Below are 17,476 nucleotides of genomic sequence, written 5' to 3' on the forward strand. Positions count from 1 at the left end.
AGTTATCTCCAGTTTCTTCAAAATGGCATTTCATTTGTTCAGTCCTCGCTCTGCCCACCTCCAGAGGGCTTTCTAAAAATAAAGAGTGGAAATAAGTCTCATTTCTGGTGAGGACACAATTTTTACATCAGGTTCTGCTGAAAGAGAGCTCAGCTGCTGCTTCTGTTAATACGTCAACTACAGCCAGCTATCCTGATAAATGCTTGTGTTCAAATGTACATAAATGTGTGGAATAAAGTGGCAGTTTTGATGTGTGAAATTGATTGCAGCAGTGATAGTAAAGCATCGCGAAAGGCTCTTTGTGTTTCACAGCAGGCTTAAGGCATTAGATGACGGGAACTGGAGGACATATGGGACTAAGAGTTTTGTGACCCCCCTCAGCCTCCACAGGCCCATCTGTTCCTTCATCCTTCAGGCTTAACACTACAGGCAGTGAGGTTTTTGGGACACAGGCCCCTTTTTTCACAAGTTCTGCTGTATGACAAATCTGGCCAACATATATTCACGAATATTCAAAGAGTTAAGTATTACTTGAACTGTATCGGATCATCAAGAAGATCATTCAGCAACATTTTCCTGATGATCGAGTCTGACAAAGGTCAAGGCAAATAATCTATGCAAGTATATATCTTTCCTTTTTTCAATTCTGTTTATGAGAGAATTCAGTTGCATATGCATAACCATTGGCTGCCCTATAGGTAGGGTTAGGCCCAACCAATCACAGCACTTCAATCCAATCTAAAAAGCAAAAACAGTAAATACCTTTTGTTTCACTTTTGTGTAAGACAACCTGTGCTGTTTTTCTTGTCAGGCAGTGAATATTTGGCTGTCACAAATCACCCTTGTTGGCCCTTAATTGTTAAAGCAAGTTACATCCTTCCTCTCTGCCATCAGTACTTGTTTCAGCGTTGATGAAGACTGACATTTTTCATGATTTCACTGAAAGCAGATGTGATGAAATTGGACAATAAAGTAAGTTGTTTGTTTGTTTGTTTTTCTTTTTACAAGAAGGTACCATATTGAAGCTAATGGTGTTTGCAGTTTTAAATTTACTCAATTTTTCAGCCCTGGAAGTTCTCACTTTTACTGACTTAACTTTGAATGATTCTTTAAATGAACTGCCACCTGCTAAGCTTTTTGGGTAATATAGGCAAGAGGCTTTGACAAGGTTTGAAAAGTGCAAGTGAAAAACAAACAAACAACTGTGTCTGCCTTATCAATTTTTTGCAAGCTGCCCATTATGAGTCCAGCAATACATGTATGGTACTGAATCCAGTGTAATTTTCATAATGCTATTTTCTCTTCCCTTTTAAGCCAACTATACCTGAAGCATCAAGAGTAACGCTACTGAAAAGACCCTTCAGAGTGTTAAATATAATCACATTTGTACTCTCAAATGTTATTTTACCCATGGTCCATGTACATATGATTTTCCTTATTATGAGTATCACTGACACCTATCTTGCCATCCTCTTAGATCCTTTGAATAGAAACCTTTTCATACTTTTCAGGGCATATCTCATATAAATCCCTGCATTGTTCAGTTCAGTATACCCTATCTGCAATACATGAAAGCAACTTTGAACTTAAAAATGTAAATGTACTAAATAAATGATAAATCTACTACATTGCAATGCAACATTTATGCCTTACGTGTAAAGAAGGTAATGTATATAGCAGAATCATCTCAAGTCCTGCATTGAAAATGCCTGATATAAAGGCATAATCGGGACAAGTTGGGGCAACTGCTGATTACTATTGTTGTGGATACAGCTGCTGTTTTTGTAATTTATACATATATTGGGTAATACTGGTGTTGTTAACTGTGCCAGTATAGTATTTATCTGTAGTATCACATCAATTTTAAAAGTGTAACGAAAACATAGTGTAATGAAAACTTGAACCTATTTTAAAAGGGGAGAGGGGGGCAAGGAAGACCAAAATAGAAAAATATTTGCAATTAGTCACCAAAGCTGTCAAATAAATGCAGTGAAGCAGAAGTCAAAACTTTCATAAAAAAATACTTGAGTAAAGCCTGGTGAGGTAAAGTTCCGTTTATTTCAGGCTCCGTGATAAACTATAGCCATAAGGTACCATCAGATCTAAATGTTCCAGCCACGAAAGTACCCCGCACTGTGCGTGCGGATGGGAAGGATATCTCCGCCCAGGCACTGATCCTATTGGCGGATCCCGCTGTCAAATCCGGAGGGTCCTGCTCGGAAGGCTCCACTGATTGGCTACAGGGGTCTGTGTGTGTGTGCAGGCAGCGCAGTCTGTTTGAATGTGCTGGTGACTGAAGAGGATCATTTCCATGGACCATCTGTCTTACTGGCTGCGCACAAAACAAAGAAGGACCCAGGATGGTTTTAGTGCATGTCGGATATCTGGTTCTCCCCGTCTTCGGCTCAGTTAGAAACAGAGGTATGAGGAGCTTTATGTTCTCTCTTTTTTTTTCTAACGCTAACCCCGAAATAATACTTCTTCATTACTTGTCTTAAATATCCACAGATGATGTAAACAGAGCTGACACCTGCTAGCTAAAAGCGAGCCAACGTAACAGCGAGCGATACCGAAATTATATTAGCCTTCTTGCTAGCTGTAGCCGAACCGAGACCGCTAATGAAGCGACCGAAGACGTGAGCCCTCAAATGCCGACGAAGACGTTGTGTTTCGGGCCTGTAAACCGCACTAAAAGGACTTCAGCTGTCAAGCGGCAGCTTTTCTTTTCCCCTTTTCATTTTTTTCTTTTTTACCCTCGGCGGCTAGCGCGCTTCTGTCTGGTTTATCTATTTATCCCTTCGCCTTGTTTATGTGTGTGCCGTCGCCGCTAGCTACTACAGCCCGGACAACAACGGCAGATTAATACCAGCCCAGCTTTATTTAGCTTACAACCTCCACAGGGGTTTCTTAAATTATGAATTTAGCCAAGCTAGGGTAGACCTCTGAATCCAAAGTGCATCCTTTAAAAAAATCTCATTTCTGCGAGTTACTTTAACTGGATGGTTCTTCCACTGAAAGACAGCATTAGGCTAATCGGTGTAAATTAGTATAAGCATATGACTGGTTTTTAATGCGAATAGGCTTTAACATTTTTGGAGCATGTCCCCGTCAAACCTCTAATAAAAATAATAATAAAAAAAATTCCCTGCAAATTTCGCTGCAGGTGCTCCAGTAGTGAAACAGCATAAAATCCGTTTAATAGGGCATAACAACAATAACATCATCCTCCACTGCAGCAGGGCTCTCTGTGTTGATTATGTAATAATAATAGTAATTTGTCGTGCATTGTTAAAACTACATGCAGTAGCACCAATGATTTCATTGTGCTTTTATTTGTGTTCTTTTTTCCTGTTCCATAGTATCGAGGCTGGCTCTACATTCCGCATTTCTCAGACCTTTGTCCCCCTCCATTGTGTAGCTAACGATCATCTGCTGCTGTCTGCCGTAGCCTCTGCCTGTTCTCTGCATCTAGCTGTATTGTGAACCCCTTCTTCCTCATTTCCTCTTTCCATCTGAAGACGACATTGGCATTAAAACAGAGTTCCCACTCATACCGTATCCTTCTGTGTAACAGACTAAAGAATAACACTCTCTGTAGAAAACAGTTTGTCTTAATTTAAACTGTCATGTTGCTCTTTAGTGAATAACCCATTGTAGCGTTAGACTTTACTACAGACTGTCATTGTGATTCTCCCATTCAGTGTGGATAGACTACATTCTGCTGTAAATTTCTGTAAAGTGGATACATTTTGATCCTCCCCGATTCGATTACAGCCAGGCTTGATCGAACTCGTTGATTACTCTCCTCACAAAGGTGCATTGTACCGTCTTTTTGTTGTCAAAGGAGCACTTTACAATTGCTATTACTAATAATCTTGTTATCCTGATAATCACTAATTGGCATGCAGCGCTTAAGTCATTTTGTTTTTGGCGACGTTATGTTTTTTTTCCCCACATTTGAAGGTCCACTGCACCTGTTAATGGTTGCTGGTCATAATCCTATCCATGTGTCAAAGCATTTGTCCCTGCTAGCTGAGCGGACTTCACAATAAATTGGAGAGATGTGAATCTAAACCCATTTTGCCATTTTTGCAGCGCCCCACCACCACTACCACTCCCTCTCAAATCTTACCTCCAGCACCTCCAGAATGCTATCCATTTTACAGGGATGTGTATATCCTGCACTGCTGTAGATCTCCTTTTTTAGAATCAAAATGTCTTTTTTATTCTTTGGTTGTGGTTTTTCTGCCTTATGTTCTTGTATTAGATCCTAATGCATGGTCATTTTATACTTTTGTTTTTCCACATTGAACAGCAGATTCCAATGTAATCTTTGTGAAGAGATGTCCCTGCTGTACTGAAATGTGCTGTAAGCATACACATCTACTCATTGGATGCTGCTTCTGTTCTGTTAACCCTACAGAGAGCATGGTCAGGCCTTGCCTTTGGTCTTTATTTGCATGGGATTATTATTATTATGCTTATTATGCTTATGTAGAGTCTCTTACTCTTATTATTACTATTATCACACAGTGCCACACATACTAATATTTTTCCAATAAAGACTGTAGTTTTCTTCCTAACCTTCAGTGTGCTTTTTGCTGATTTCCATGTGTTCCTCCCCCTCCTCTCTCCACACTGTGCTGTCACTGAGACGGTCCCCTCACTCTATATGTGCTCTCATTTCTCAGCTGTCTTTGACAGTTTCTTCAGGTTGCCACACTGCTTACTTTGGAGTAGGGGCAAGCACATTTTCTTTCCATTTTTAAAATGCAAAGGCATGTTTGATATTGAAACCTCGACACTGACATTTCCTGTTACATACAGGCTGTCATTCCGTCCAAATCCATACACTATCTATAGACCAAAACACAGCCTCTCTCACAGCCAATCATTGGTGTTAACATTGTGAGCAATATGGGTGAAATCATGGTATGTGTAATATATATATTTTTAAATATAGTTAATAGAAGTATATTGCAAAAAAACACTCAAAAGGAGTTAAATAGTAAATAAAAAAATACAAGTGTTTAATAATAAAAAATTTAAAAAAAGCTGGCATGCTATATAAAATGAAAATAAAACAATATAATTTGCAAGCACGTTAAACCCTATATTTAAAAAATAAAATAAAAGTGAATTAATGAAGCACAAAATAGAATTTAAGGATTATTCAGGCCTTTTTCCTTTTCTTTATGGAAAACATAAGTTCTTGTTTTGAATTTGATGCCAGCAAAATCTTTCAAATAAGTTGCGACAGGGGCATGTTTACCACAGAGTTGCATCAGCTCTTCTAACAACACTCTTCAAGGGCTTGGAAACTATGGCAGACCGGTTGCTGTAGATTTGAAAGAAACATGTTTTCATGTAAGATTTCAGCAGCTCAACACTTCAGAGCCCCCTTTGTTATATACATGTTATTTATTTATCTTTGGTTCGCATTATCTAGAATGTTGATACTGGGTGATGGCCCTGACCTGTTTAGCCCCTGGACTCACTCTGTACAGAGCCATACTGCTGTAATTCGTGAGGAATGTTGTTTTGCACGGTCTTGCTGAAAAAAAAGCAAAGGCTTTCCAAAAAAGAAGTCATCTGATCCGATACCTGTACATATCAAATTGTTCAGCATTAATGGCGATTTCACAGATTTGTGAAAGCACCATCAAGATTTGTGAAGTTACTCATAATATTGCTCACTAATGTATGCGCATATCATCAGGAATGGTGCCATTCTTCTGAATTATATTTATGTATAATTTGTTTGTTTTTCACAGTGGTTTTGAGAAGTTGTTTAGTCCACTTCACAGATTTCCACCACAGAACTGAAATGGCGCTGAAGAGCACTGCCGTTCAGTGTTGGTTTTCAGCTTTCCCCCCTGAATACAGAGAATTCTTAGAATTCCCTTAATCTTTTAAACAACACTGAACTGGTGATTATATAACCCAGTGATAGTGGAAGATTATGGAGATTGTGTTTTACTTTGAAAAAAAAAAAAAACACTGGTGAAACACTCAACATAGTTGCATCTAAAAGACTCTCTTTTTAAACCCAATTACAAAATTGATCTATTTTCAGTTTACCCAATTGGAATCAATACTGTTTTTTAGAAGAGGTTTCAGGCATTTTACTAGCTGGGTTTTCCCATCTTTTTGGCCCCTGTCCTAAAAAGTATAGCTTACAATTCAAACTGAGTGTATATAAAACACAACAAAAACAAAAACAGGAAAGAAAAATAGGATAGTCATTTTTTTCTCTTCATCACAAAATCAGTACTGCTACCTTACCTTGTACCTTAGCAAGATGCCTTGAACAAAAGCCACCAAGTGGCTTTGTCTTACAAAGACAAAAACTACCTTCCAGCACATCTGTCAATCATTCATCAACATGTTTTAACTGAAAAGTGTAAAAGTACTATCCACTAGATAAGAGATAATGACTACCTATTAATTGGTGAGTTTTGCCTACATATTGAGTTTGCTGCCTCCTGGCTCTAGCCTTTAACATCAGTACTCAGCTATAAGAGCAATATAGACTTGACCTCCAGCACAAAGTGAACAAGTAGACAGTCCTAAATGTCTAGCTATTCCTTTTTGCAGTCTCCAAATGGGTACCGCAAAGACAATACAGAGGTTCAATAATTAAATGGTGGCTGCTCAGTCTGCATTTAAACTCGTGTCTCTGTGGTATGCTGTCAGGTCCTCAGCTGGTGTTTTTCTTTATTAGCACAACGGACCATGACACATTTATATTCATGTTGCCTTTCTAGCTGGTGACAGCAGCATAACTAAACCCAGTTAGGCTAACGTTGTTTCTCAAGCACAGATAATGTGTTAAACTCTGAGTAATGAGTGCAAATGAAATAAAAGAAGTCACATTTTTGTTGTTAGTAGTAACTCATTTCTCTTTACATGCTGGCTATGCACATCAGCCAGCTGTGTAATGACTTTTCATTTTCATCAAATCTTCAGTTTTTTAGACATCTGTTGTGTTTCTCTTTAAATGTGGCATTAGATGCTTCTTTGAAAAGTGTCCAAGTGGGACGCTTTTCTTCCATTTTAACACTTGACTCAGCTGCGTGAACCTTACATCTGCGCGCAGTGTCTGAAAAAGGCTAAAGGTGTGTCCGAGGCACAGCCATGTGTGCTCTGCAGCTGACTTCTAAATATTCCAGCAGCTGCACTGCATGTGCGGCTGCACTGATACAAAACCACGAAAAGCAAGGTCAGCACAATGGTTTTCCAAGCATGTGCATGTTATGCTGGATTTTTTTTTTCTTCACCAAGTGCAGCTGTACAACACATGCACTGATTTTGCCTCATTAATCCTCACCTTCTGATGGTGAGTGTTATAATTGGCGACCTCAGCAGGTGTGGGGATGGTTTCTGCCTAATGGGAGACCAGTGAGACAGGCAGAGAACAGGAGTGTGTTAGAGAGGAGGTGTGATGTAAAGCTGCAGTGACTTCAGGAGGAGTGGAGGGAGAGAGAAAGAAAAGAGTTGAGGTTCCATGTCAGACTGCTGCAGTCGCAGGTGGGTGGGGCTTGCTGGCTGTCACTCACTGTGGGACACCATGCTGCAGCCATGCTGTGGGGGAGGGGCCGCCTGTGCAGCAGCTGAGGGGAGAGGATAGGTGGAAGGGTGTGTGTGTGTGTGTGTGTGTTTCTGTCTGTGAGTCAAAGACAAAGCCTCAGATGTAACAGTGGAAACATCAGGGCTGCTGCTGCTGGCAGCTCTGCAGTACGTCAAATATTAATGCCAGCAGTTCATGCTGTGAAAAGCTCCCAGACACAAATAATCTGATATTTACCCTGAACTCCACACAACAGTCCAGCTTTGCCGGGTCACAGGCTTCATGCAAAACTGATGCACAGCCTTTAACCAATCCAAGCCACCAGTCTGCCATTTCTGCTCTACTTCCTCAGCCAAATGCTGTTTTTCTCTTTGCCCGTGGCTCTCTGGGTTCACTGGCTTTCCATGTCCCGAGGCTATATCCAACAAAGCAAAGCCAGAGAAATATGTCGTTTCAGCAACAAAAAACAGAGCATTTTGGGAAATGCGTTTGTTTCATCTGCACAGAACTTTATCAAATCATAACCACTTCCCTGCACATCTAACTCTCCTTAATTGATTTGCTACGTCTTAAAAAAACAGTGAAGTAAAAGCAATATTTCCTTTTCTGCCGTTGAGAAATGTTACACACTTGTTAAATTTTAAATTAGATCTCAACTCAGTGAACCAGCTACTGTTAATTAAACTTGTCAGGAAATATTAAGTATGTCATAGACCATTAACAAAGAGCCAAATCTACAATGTGGCTTCATGTTATTGTTTGAAAGATTATGAGTAAACAGTTTAAATGGGCAGTTCTTATTCACGGGACATGCAAAGACACAATACTGACATATTTACGTATACACTGTCCTCCAGACCCCGCTGTCTGCTTTCCTCTCCAGAGGAAATTTAGAGAAGCTTTAATTGGAAGTTAAAGGAGTAATACTCTCAGCTTGCTTCCAGCATTCATTTCTGTGAGCTCTGAGTAATTTGTATTGATTGTTTTGTGCAAGTGCAACACCAAGGTGACTCAGTGGGACTAGCACACAACCTCCCATCTTCTCTGCTTAATAGGAAGGGTGGAGAGAAGACAAAAATGAAAGCCCATAAACTTTTCAGACTTTCTTGATGGCTATGGTGCATTACTGTTATCTGACTCTTTTGTTGAGAAAGCCTCAGTTTAATATGTTCCTTCAAACAGCAAACGCAATAAAAATAACAGAGTTTGAAACTATTGGTTTTGCTGGGATTCGTTTTGGAAATACCCTAGACCCCCAGTTAGTGAGGATGCGTCTTTCCTGTTGGCTGCACATGGCAAGTGGAGACGCAGACCATTGAGTGAAATCCGTCTGTGGGTTTAGTTGGTGCTCCACAGGGTTCTCCATGTCTGCGTCGTCCATCTGCTGTTTTGTCTGTCTTGTCTCTTCCTGTGTCACGTTCCTCTCTGCGTGGTTGGTTTTTAAATGTGTTTGTGTCTTTTTTACGAGTGTGTGCGAAAGTGCTGTTGGTTCGTCTCCTTGTCGTGTAAGTTTCAGTGAAAGTGATCGCAGCTCCGTTTTGATCCCTCGCATTTATTCCCAATAGGAGCGCACTTCACCAGGCATCAACACAGCCATGCTACCTCCTGCCGACACTTTCACCTGGGTGCTCCCCAGGCGCCCATCTCAGCTGAGTTTCCTCTAGGACATGCCAGCCAGCCCCCGCAGACAGGCCTGGCCACCCACCTGCCCCCGACGCACCATCCACCCCTCACTGCCCTGCCCGGACCCCCTCAGTTTCAGGATGTGCCGGGGCCTTCATTCCTACCTCAGGCCTTACACCAGCAATACCTCATCCAGCAGCAGCTCCTCGAAGCGCAGCATCGCAGGATCCTCCCACACTCCAGGTAGTGACCCTTGCATCCATACAAACACAACTAAAAAAACAAACAAAAAACCGAGATATTTTTAAATCAAATCTATCTAATTACAGAAGAGCCCAGGAGCGTATTCCCCTGAACCCTCACAGACTGCGTTCGGGCTACGAGTACTCCCCGCCCCTCCATGTTCCTCAGCCAATGACACAACAACCGCGGTACCTGGCCGAAGGCACCGACTGGTGAGTCACCGTTGGGGATTAACGAGAATCCTGCAGAGTTGAGAAATGATCCCGTCTTTTTTTTATCTTTCCACCCATCTGTCTGTCTGCCACATTGCCTGGCATGGGCTATGTTAATTTAGCCACGTTCCTCTCTTTCTGCAGGGATCTCAGCGTAGATGCTGGCCTCCCTCACCATCAGTACCAGCTCCAGCAGCTTCCGCAGCACTATCAGCATTACCTGGCCTCCCCTCGAATGCATCACTTTCCCAGGAACACATCCTCTGCACAAGTGGTATGTTGGTCACTTCCTCAGGTGGCCTTGGATAGCTTGATAGTCTATATTCCTGCTGTAATATAATGAAGGATTTTGTTGTAGGTTGTGCATGAAATCAGAAACTACCCATACCCCCAGCTTCACCTGTTGGCGCTGCAAAGTTTAAATCCTTCGAGGCACGCCACTGCTGTGCGAGAAAGCTATGAGGTAAATCTGACTGTCCATCTATCAAACTCTGCACCTTCCCACGGTGTCACTTTAAGTTATATGTACTAACTGTTCTCTAGCTTTTAATCAGTATGAGCTTCATACGCAGATTTTTTTCATTCTTTCCTGACCATGAAAACAGCAGTGAACCAAACCATTTGTTGTCCATGTAGTAGCTTTTTCTCTTTTTAGCATTCTGGTTCATTTTATTAACTGGGCTGTTCCTGCAGGAGCTGCTGCAGCTGGAGGATCGACTGGGGAGCGTTAGCAGAGGAGCTGTTCAGACAACCATAGAGAGATTTACTTTTCCACACAAATACAAGAAGGTATGGCAGATGAGACAAAAATCTGTTGAACGTTTGCTTTTTTTCCCCCTTTTTTTTGACCCTACATTTCTGTCTCTCTGTAATGTGACCCACGAACAGAGAAAGCCCCTGCAGTTGAAGATTGGGGAGGAGGAGGAAACAGATGTTGATGAAAAATGTACCATATGTTTGTCCATGCTGGAGGACGGAGAAGATGTCAGGTAATAATTACTTTGTAGACCCAGAAATCATAAAAAAGAGAAGTGCACTTATTCTGAGTGAGTTAAATGGGAAAATCTATACCAAATTGATTTGATGGGAAACATGATGCTGCAGGCTGCAGATGATGAGCTTAGCTCAGAGATGCATTGCAGGATGGGTCTAGACAGCAGGGACTGATGGGGAAGACGAGATGGAAGCCGGACTTCCTTTTCTATTATCGTAGACAATATGACATCATTGAAAGACTGATAAGCTAATTGCCTGAGTGAGACATCAAGCAATTGCAAGAGATAAAAGAGGCACGACTACAGGAATTACTGTACCATTACCATTATCAGCGTTGCCTTCTAACATTTTTGTCTGATTTTTGTTTTCCACTTTATAATAAATATCACTTTACCTGACTTATTGTCAGGTTTACTGATAATCATGATATGATACACCACATCTCTGTGTATTGTCTGCAAACTCCTCCTGTGCAGTCTGTAGCACAGCAGCCAAACGTTGCACACAGGTACATCTTAGGTCCCTGATGCTACTTAACCACCTACCAACAAGCTAAAGTGGACTATTTTTTAGCTTTTACAGAGCTATAACACCTTAAAATGTATATTATTTTGATTCAAGGACAGCAACATCTAATTGATACTTAAAAACTATGGTATATGTGATATAATGTCATCAGGCTTCCTGGCAATAAAGGACTAATAGTCAGAACATGAGCATGGGCCTGTAAAAGTAAATATAATAAATCCAATATCAGTCATTTCATGAAATGCAGTCATTTCAAATCATCATTTCATCCACTGTCTATGTAATATATAGTAAGAATTTCTGACAAATACCAAGTATTTACTTCTTCCCATTGTGTTTCTGCTGACCTTCTGAGCAAATCATTCATGAGAATCTTTCCAGTCCTGTACCACATGTGTGCATAAATGAGCCTCTGCTATGAACTGTTGCCAGACAAATAGCTGAGACTCTAGGAAGCTGCTGATCATGGCTAAGAAATAGTCCAATCTCAAGCCACCCACATACCAAAATTTAGTTACATTTTTTTTTTTGATAGTTGTATTTTCACATGGAGACAAAAATCCCCTTTAGTGTTGCATCAGGAAAGGCATCCACCATAAAACTGATCAAACATGCAGAACTACCTGCTGCAGTGACCCCTTGTGAAAATGGTGCTGCCAAAAGTAGCCTCTATGCAGAGGCAGAAGCATGGCAACAACCTGCTTTTCAAATGCTGGAATTATAATCCCTAAAATGTTCTGTTCCATTACGCACATGCATTTGAAACAGTGGTTGGGAGGGAATTTTTAGGTAACAAGAACTGTCCCCCTGGGTGAGGCGAGAGGATCGGTGTGCAACATAAGAGTCTCAGCTGTCTGAGAGGCATTTGGGACTGACTACTCAACAACAAAAGTTGTCTCTACATGCCTGAATGAACAGAATTAACTCCCCGAGGGTCTTTTTAAGCTCACAACTGTATGCACTGGAAAAGTAACACACAGTCATGTGAATCCACACTGACCCTAAAGTTTGTCTCTCTTCCTATCCTGCAGGAGGCTGCCCTGCATGCACCTCTTCCACCAGGGCTGCGTGGACCAATGGCTGGCCACCAGCAGAAAGTGTCCAATCTGTCGAGTTGACATCGAAACACAGCTGAACCCCGACAGCTGATGAGATTCGACACTCTCGTGATTCAGTCGCCCTCGTGGTGCGATTCTTGCTTTCTTCCACCCCCGGCTCGCCAGCCTCCCCCACCTTACCCTACCCCACCCCACCTCCCTCGACCTCCTCCTTCCCGTCGGGTGCTTTGCCAAATGTCTCCAGACTTCATGTGACATCACCACCCTTCTGAGTCACGCTTTACTGAGCCAAGCCAGGAAAACTAACTGCACGGAGAGGCCGCAAAGGACTCTCTTTATATAGAAGCACATCCCTCTGGAAGCAAAAGACACACTAACAAACACATACTCATATACACAGGGTTTACTTGTAGCTTGCTGGTCTTACGTGGGGTTGTTGTTGCTGTTGTGGTGTTGTACTGTAGGTAGCCTGGGGCTGTGTAGCATGTCCTCAAAGCCATGACTTAATGTCCTGAGACTAGAAAACACATAACCCCAGACCTAGCTGGCTACTTTTCTCTCTTCTCTTCAATCTCTCTCTCTTGCTCTCTTTTTACACACACACACACACACACACACACACACACACACACACACACACACACACACACACACACACACAAATATATATTTCTCTCTTTTTAAACACAATCAAAATGAATATTCTGCCACGCAAGAAAGCTTAACAGAATCTAAATGCTCTGATGCCATGTTTACCTAAAGATCATTTGTGGTCGTAGTAGAGTAGCAGTAACCAATAAGTGAGATCTGGTGCGACCTCCTCGAGGCCAAGCACCAGCTAGCTGGGTGTTTTAATTCTCTCATGCAGCTTTTGACATTTCGCAGTACAGTTGTGCGTTTACCTTGGGCTGGTGTCATGTGCAGATGGTGTGATGTGATTAGGTCTCATTCACTGTCAGGGAAAACCCAGTGACTGCGATGTTTTTGTGTTTGAAATTGAAAAAGAAGAAGAAGACAAAAAATAATAGTGTTTTCACCAAAATGCATTATGTCACAGTGTAGCTTGAATCTCCGCACAGGTTTTATGTCCACTGCCCATGCCATGTGTCACTTCAAGAGACTGCGTCTCACACAAACGTGTTAGGTGAAGAACACGGCAACTGGAGTGCTTATACAACACAAAACCAAAAGAAACAAAAAGAAAAAACACAAAAAAACCTGAAAAGGGATGAACAACAGACGCTATCATGCACTGCAGAGCGAGGTGGGAGGATTTAGCTGCCCTTGTACCTGCATTTCCATCTGGCACTAGGCCAGTGGCAGAACAGTGCACACTAAAAAACAAAAAAGGAAGATTGCATGTTTCATTTTTTGGGTTTGGGGCTGTTGGCTGTGGTAGCGTTTCTTCACTTTTAAAAGGTACAGAGACGCCTGTGCATGACTTAGTTAATCTGAGCTGTGACTATCTTCTGAACACTAACAAATATTAATAATAATAATAATAATTTTTAAAAAGTCAGTGGTTTGCTCCCCTGACTTGTAGCGCGTGTCATCCGGTTCCCTTTGGTGGCGACCTTGGGATCCTGTTTTTTGATGTTTACCTTATTGCCTAAAGAACAAGCACATGTGACGATAGTTATAGCAACAAAAGTTTCTCCTCGGCATCGCGTTTGGTTTATATATAGGTACGGATTCATGCAGTGTTTTGAGCTGGGAGAGGAGCTTGCGTATTGATCTTGTGTTATATTTGTGTGACAGACCTCCCCTCGTGGTTGCTATGCTGGTTGCTATGCTGTATTTGCTAGAACATGTAGAAACGTGGTGCGACGGAGGCAGCCTCCCTCTCACAGTGCACACAGACACGAGACGACAGGACAGCAGGAAAGCATTCAGGCTGTTAAAACACACACTCTCTCTATCACCATTTCTTCTCTCTTTTTTTTTTACCCTTTGTGTCAGCTTGTCACTTCAGTTCCACAGAGCTGTGTGTGTTTGTGTGTGTGTGCGCGCGTGTGTTACAGGACGCCTTTAGGACCCTCATTGTCCTCTCTGCACTGTGATAGCATATAACAAGGGTAACACTTGGCCCAGAGACTCAATTAACAAGGCTTACTTCTTCCTGTCTTGTGCACTGCCAGTGTTGACACTGCCTCCTCCTGTAGTGGAGTCATCCGTGATGAAAGTTGTCATAGTTTACACAGGGTGTTGTCAGTTGAGATGCCTTAAGTATTTAACAATCATAATTTATTACTAACTGTAGATACTGTGGGTATGTATTTAATTTTATATAGTTTTTTTTTTTCTTTTTCTGGAGTTGGGTTGACTGAATCATAATTTATTTATTTACAAATATAACATGAAAAGGCTATTAAAAAATGGATACCTCATGTTTTTTGGTTGCATTGTTTTAAATGGGAATGCTTTGCATGCAGTTGTACTTTTTCGGAACACTAAAAGTAAAAAAAAAGAGGAAAAAAAGTTTTGCTGTTTGATCTCCACAAGCTGGCTGTGCGTTTACTGACCAAGGCTGAGCTACTGAGCCCGTTCTCTCTCTTTCTCTCTCTCTCTTCCTGTCTTCTATGTCTCTTTTTCTCTTTCATGTGGTGCTGTGGATCTTGGTTACATTCCATTCAATGCAATCTCTCCAATCCCCCATGCTGTGATGTAGTGAACAAACTGCAAGTGAATTGGTTTTGGTTTGTGACAATTTTTTTCTTTTTTTTTTTTCTTTCTTTTGCACTAACTTGTTTAAAATGGGAACCCTCTCACTGGCAAAAAAAATATTTTAGATTATTTAAATGAACTGGCTTTTATTTTTTTATGCTCTGCTTCTCACACAATGCACTAAGGGTCTTAATGAAACATGTTCCTTTGTTTTAACTCTTTGTGTTATCTCTTCAGTTGTCATCTCTCTAGTGTTTCTCTGTTCGTTGGTTTCTTATGTTGTTGTTTTTTTCCCCGAAATGCTTTGTAGATTTAAGCATAACAAGTGCCTCGCTTTAAGTGTTAGGGGATATTTCCATATAACGGAAACCATGAACAACAATCAGTCCATCCACCATGCCTTACTGGTTGCTTAGTTAATTAAGTGAATGGAAAACGAAGGAGCTGAGACAACATTTGACTAAAGCCATTATAATCAATCAATCCAAGTCAAGCTGTCCAAAAACTAGCTGCCGGTTTGTAGTACCGAAGCACTGCATTGCTGTGGAAATAGCTCTGACTATAAAGAGGCATGTTTCACCGTGGGCTTTACAGCGGTCCTTTCGATGTACTTCTCCATTCTGTTTTCTCCTCTTCTTTCCGTCTCCGTTTGATTTTACCGTCCGTCCCTCCTCTCCGACTCTCTCTCTGTTTGCTTTCACAGTCTAAAAAAGGAAGGCAAGGATTTAAAGCACAACCTTTTCTAAAGAACAAAAAACAAATGCATGTTTTCTCAGGTTTCAGTGTAGTCGCAATGGTTTCATAGTATATGGTGAAAATATATACAAAGAATATAACAGAAAAAAAATTATAAATTTTGTTGCTGCTTGAATCTGACAAAAACCAACAAGTGAAGAGAAACTATCCCAAAAAGTGCCAGTGAAAGGGCTGCCGCCATCCTTGTATGAAAACCTGCTGTTTAGCTGTGACTGCGCAATGTTTTTTCAAAATAGGATATTTTATCTGAAAATAGAACTATTTATCATTAATATTAAAGCAATAGCGCATTAAAATGGTTTTGAGCGTGTTGATGATGAAGTGGATGAGCCTGTTATGGGTAAATGTTAGATTTACATTTGGTGGAATTTTGTACTTTATTTATTATTACTACTACTAATAATGATGATAATGATCTCAAAGGTTGCATTGCTAAACCCAAACTGTTCTGTTTTTAATTTTTATTTTATTTCATGGCTTGTATATTATCCTTTTATATGTGCTCTTTTTGTAATAAACTTGGTAAAATGGAAGTGAACCTATTTTTTCTTTTGTCTTTTTTTTTAACCCCTCAAAATGCAGCAGTTTTGTACTTCATCCTTAGTTAAAGGTGAAGTCAGGTCATCAGGTTGTTTTATAGAGAAAAAAATATATATTGTACTTATAAATTTATAGCGTTTTACGTATGTGGCTAGAGATCACCCACATGTCAGCTTTGATGGGATCTCCTTTACCAAAGAAGTGAAAACACAAAGAAAAGAGGCAACAGCATCTGGATATAAAGTCATCCTCTTCCTCCTCACCTCAAGTCTTATCTGCTGAACTGAAGTCAGGACTCTAAAACACAAAAATGTGTATAAACATCCTCATTTATTCCTAATATTATTCCAGTTACTTATTGTCAGAAGATTAGACTGTTATCTTTCTATCTCCAGCTAGCTGACAAAAGCTAACAACAACAGCAGCTGGTTTTAAGCTAACATTATGCTAGCTAACGTTAGGCTAAAGTATCCTAAAATTCCTAAAAATCCTAAAAATTCACACTTGATTACATTCTCACACCTTATAAGAGGTTATTCACTCAGAGCGTCAGAGTTCAGCAAAGCTACATCCACTTCAAAGACTGTTTCACAGAAGCTAACAGAGGCTACCAGCAGCAAAAACTATAGTGCCGCCTAATGTTCTGTATGTCCTCAACAACTCACCTTAGTATGGCTGTCATTGTTCAGACATGAGCTTCTCTGACTCAGTGACACATATTGGACTTGAAAATAGAGATAGGTGCTTCTTACTGGGCATTGACAGCTAAGGCAAACAGAAGACTGACAGCTTTTCACAAATAGGGAAAAACTCTTTCCGGATCTGGTCCAAACATTAATAGAAACTTGTCGACTGACCATGTCACCATGGGGAACAGTCTAAATTTAATGTTTATGGTCTCTCTTGACTGACTACAACATGTTTTTCCTTTGGCCACCGTATCTAGGATTATACACTTGAATCAGGGACAAAAGAACTCAGTTGACTGATTTCTGCAATCTACTGACATGTAGCGGTTAGATTGTAATTCAAAAACCCGAAGAAATCATGGAATCTCTGTGTGTCCCTGTATTGTTGACTAGACATTAAAACAATTGTTTTGGGCCAAGGAAAAAGTTATAAATATAAAATTCATACACAATTACTTCTTAACGATCACTTTGACATATTTGAATGTCCCATTTGAGTCATTTATTTACCTGTTTAATGTAATGTCTAAATATCATTCTCCACAATTTGCATAGGATCATCAAAACTGAACAACAGAAGATTGGAAAATCATTGCC

At 40.7% G+C, this 17,476-nt stretch overlaps 1 protein-coding gene across 1 annotated transcript; it reads left to right on the forward strand.

Annotated features, from left to right (window-relative positions):
* Positions 1–2,306: 2,306 nt before the first annotated feature.
* ark2ca (arkadia (RNF111) C-terminal like ring finger ubiquitin ligase 2Ca) lies at positions 2,307–16,180 on the forward strand. Its single transcript, XM_085359897.1, has 8 exons — positions 2,307–2,421; positions 9,136–9,436; positions 9,523–9,648; positions 9,793–9,922; positions 10,007–10,111; positions 10,342–10,437; positions 10,537–10,637; positions 12,204–16,180. The coding sequence occupies exons 1-8, from the start codon at positions 2,361–2,363 to the stop codon at positions 12,319–12,321; spliced, it is 1,038 nt and encodes a 345-aa protein (XP_085216023.1). The 5' UTR covers positions 2,307–2,360; the 3' UTR covers positions 12,322–16,180.
* Positions 16,181–17,476: the final 1,296 nt, after the last annotated feature.

This window comes from Diplotaxodon limnothrissa, linkage group LG7 (assembly GCF_057381915.1).
Source record: "Diplotaxodon limnothrissa isolate DT_005_m linkage group LG7, D_limnothrissa_male_GT1.1, whole genome shotgun sequence".
Taxonomy (NCBI): domain Eukaryota; kingdom Metazoa; phylum Chordata; class Actinopteri; order Cichliformes; family Cichlidae; genus Diplotaxodon; species Diplotaxodon limnothrissa.

What these genes read in the sequence shown, in the direction of transcription:
- ark2ca (XM_085359897.1), top strand. Translation starts at nt 2,361, where the DNA reads ATGGTTTTAGTGCATGTCGGATATCTGGTTCTCCCCGTCTTCGGCTCA. An exon ending in AGGATCCTCCCACACTCCAG is followed by an intron (nt 9,437 to 9,522) that starts GTAGTGACCCTT and finishes ATCTAATTACAG; the next exon opens with AAGAGCCCAGGAGCGTATTC. An exon ending in CTGGCCGAAGGCACCGACTG is followed by an intron (nt 9,649 to 9,792) that starts GTGAGTCACCGT and finishes CTCTTTCTGCAG; the next exon opens with GGATCTCAGCGTAGATGCTG.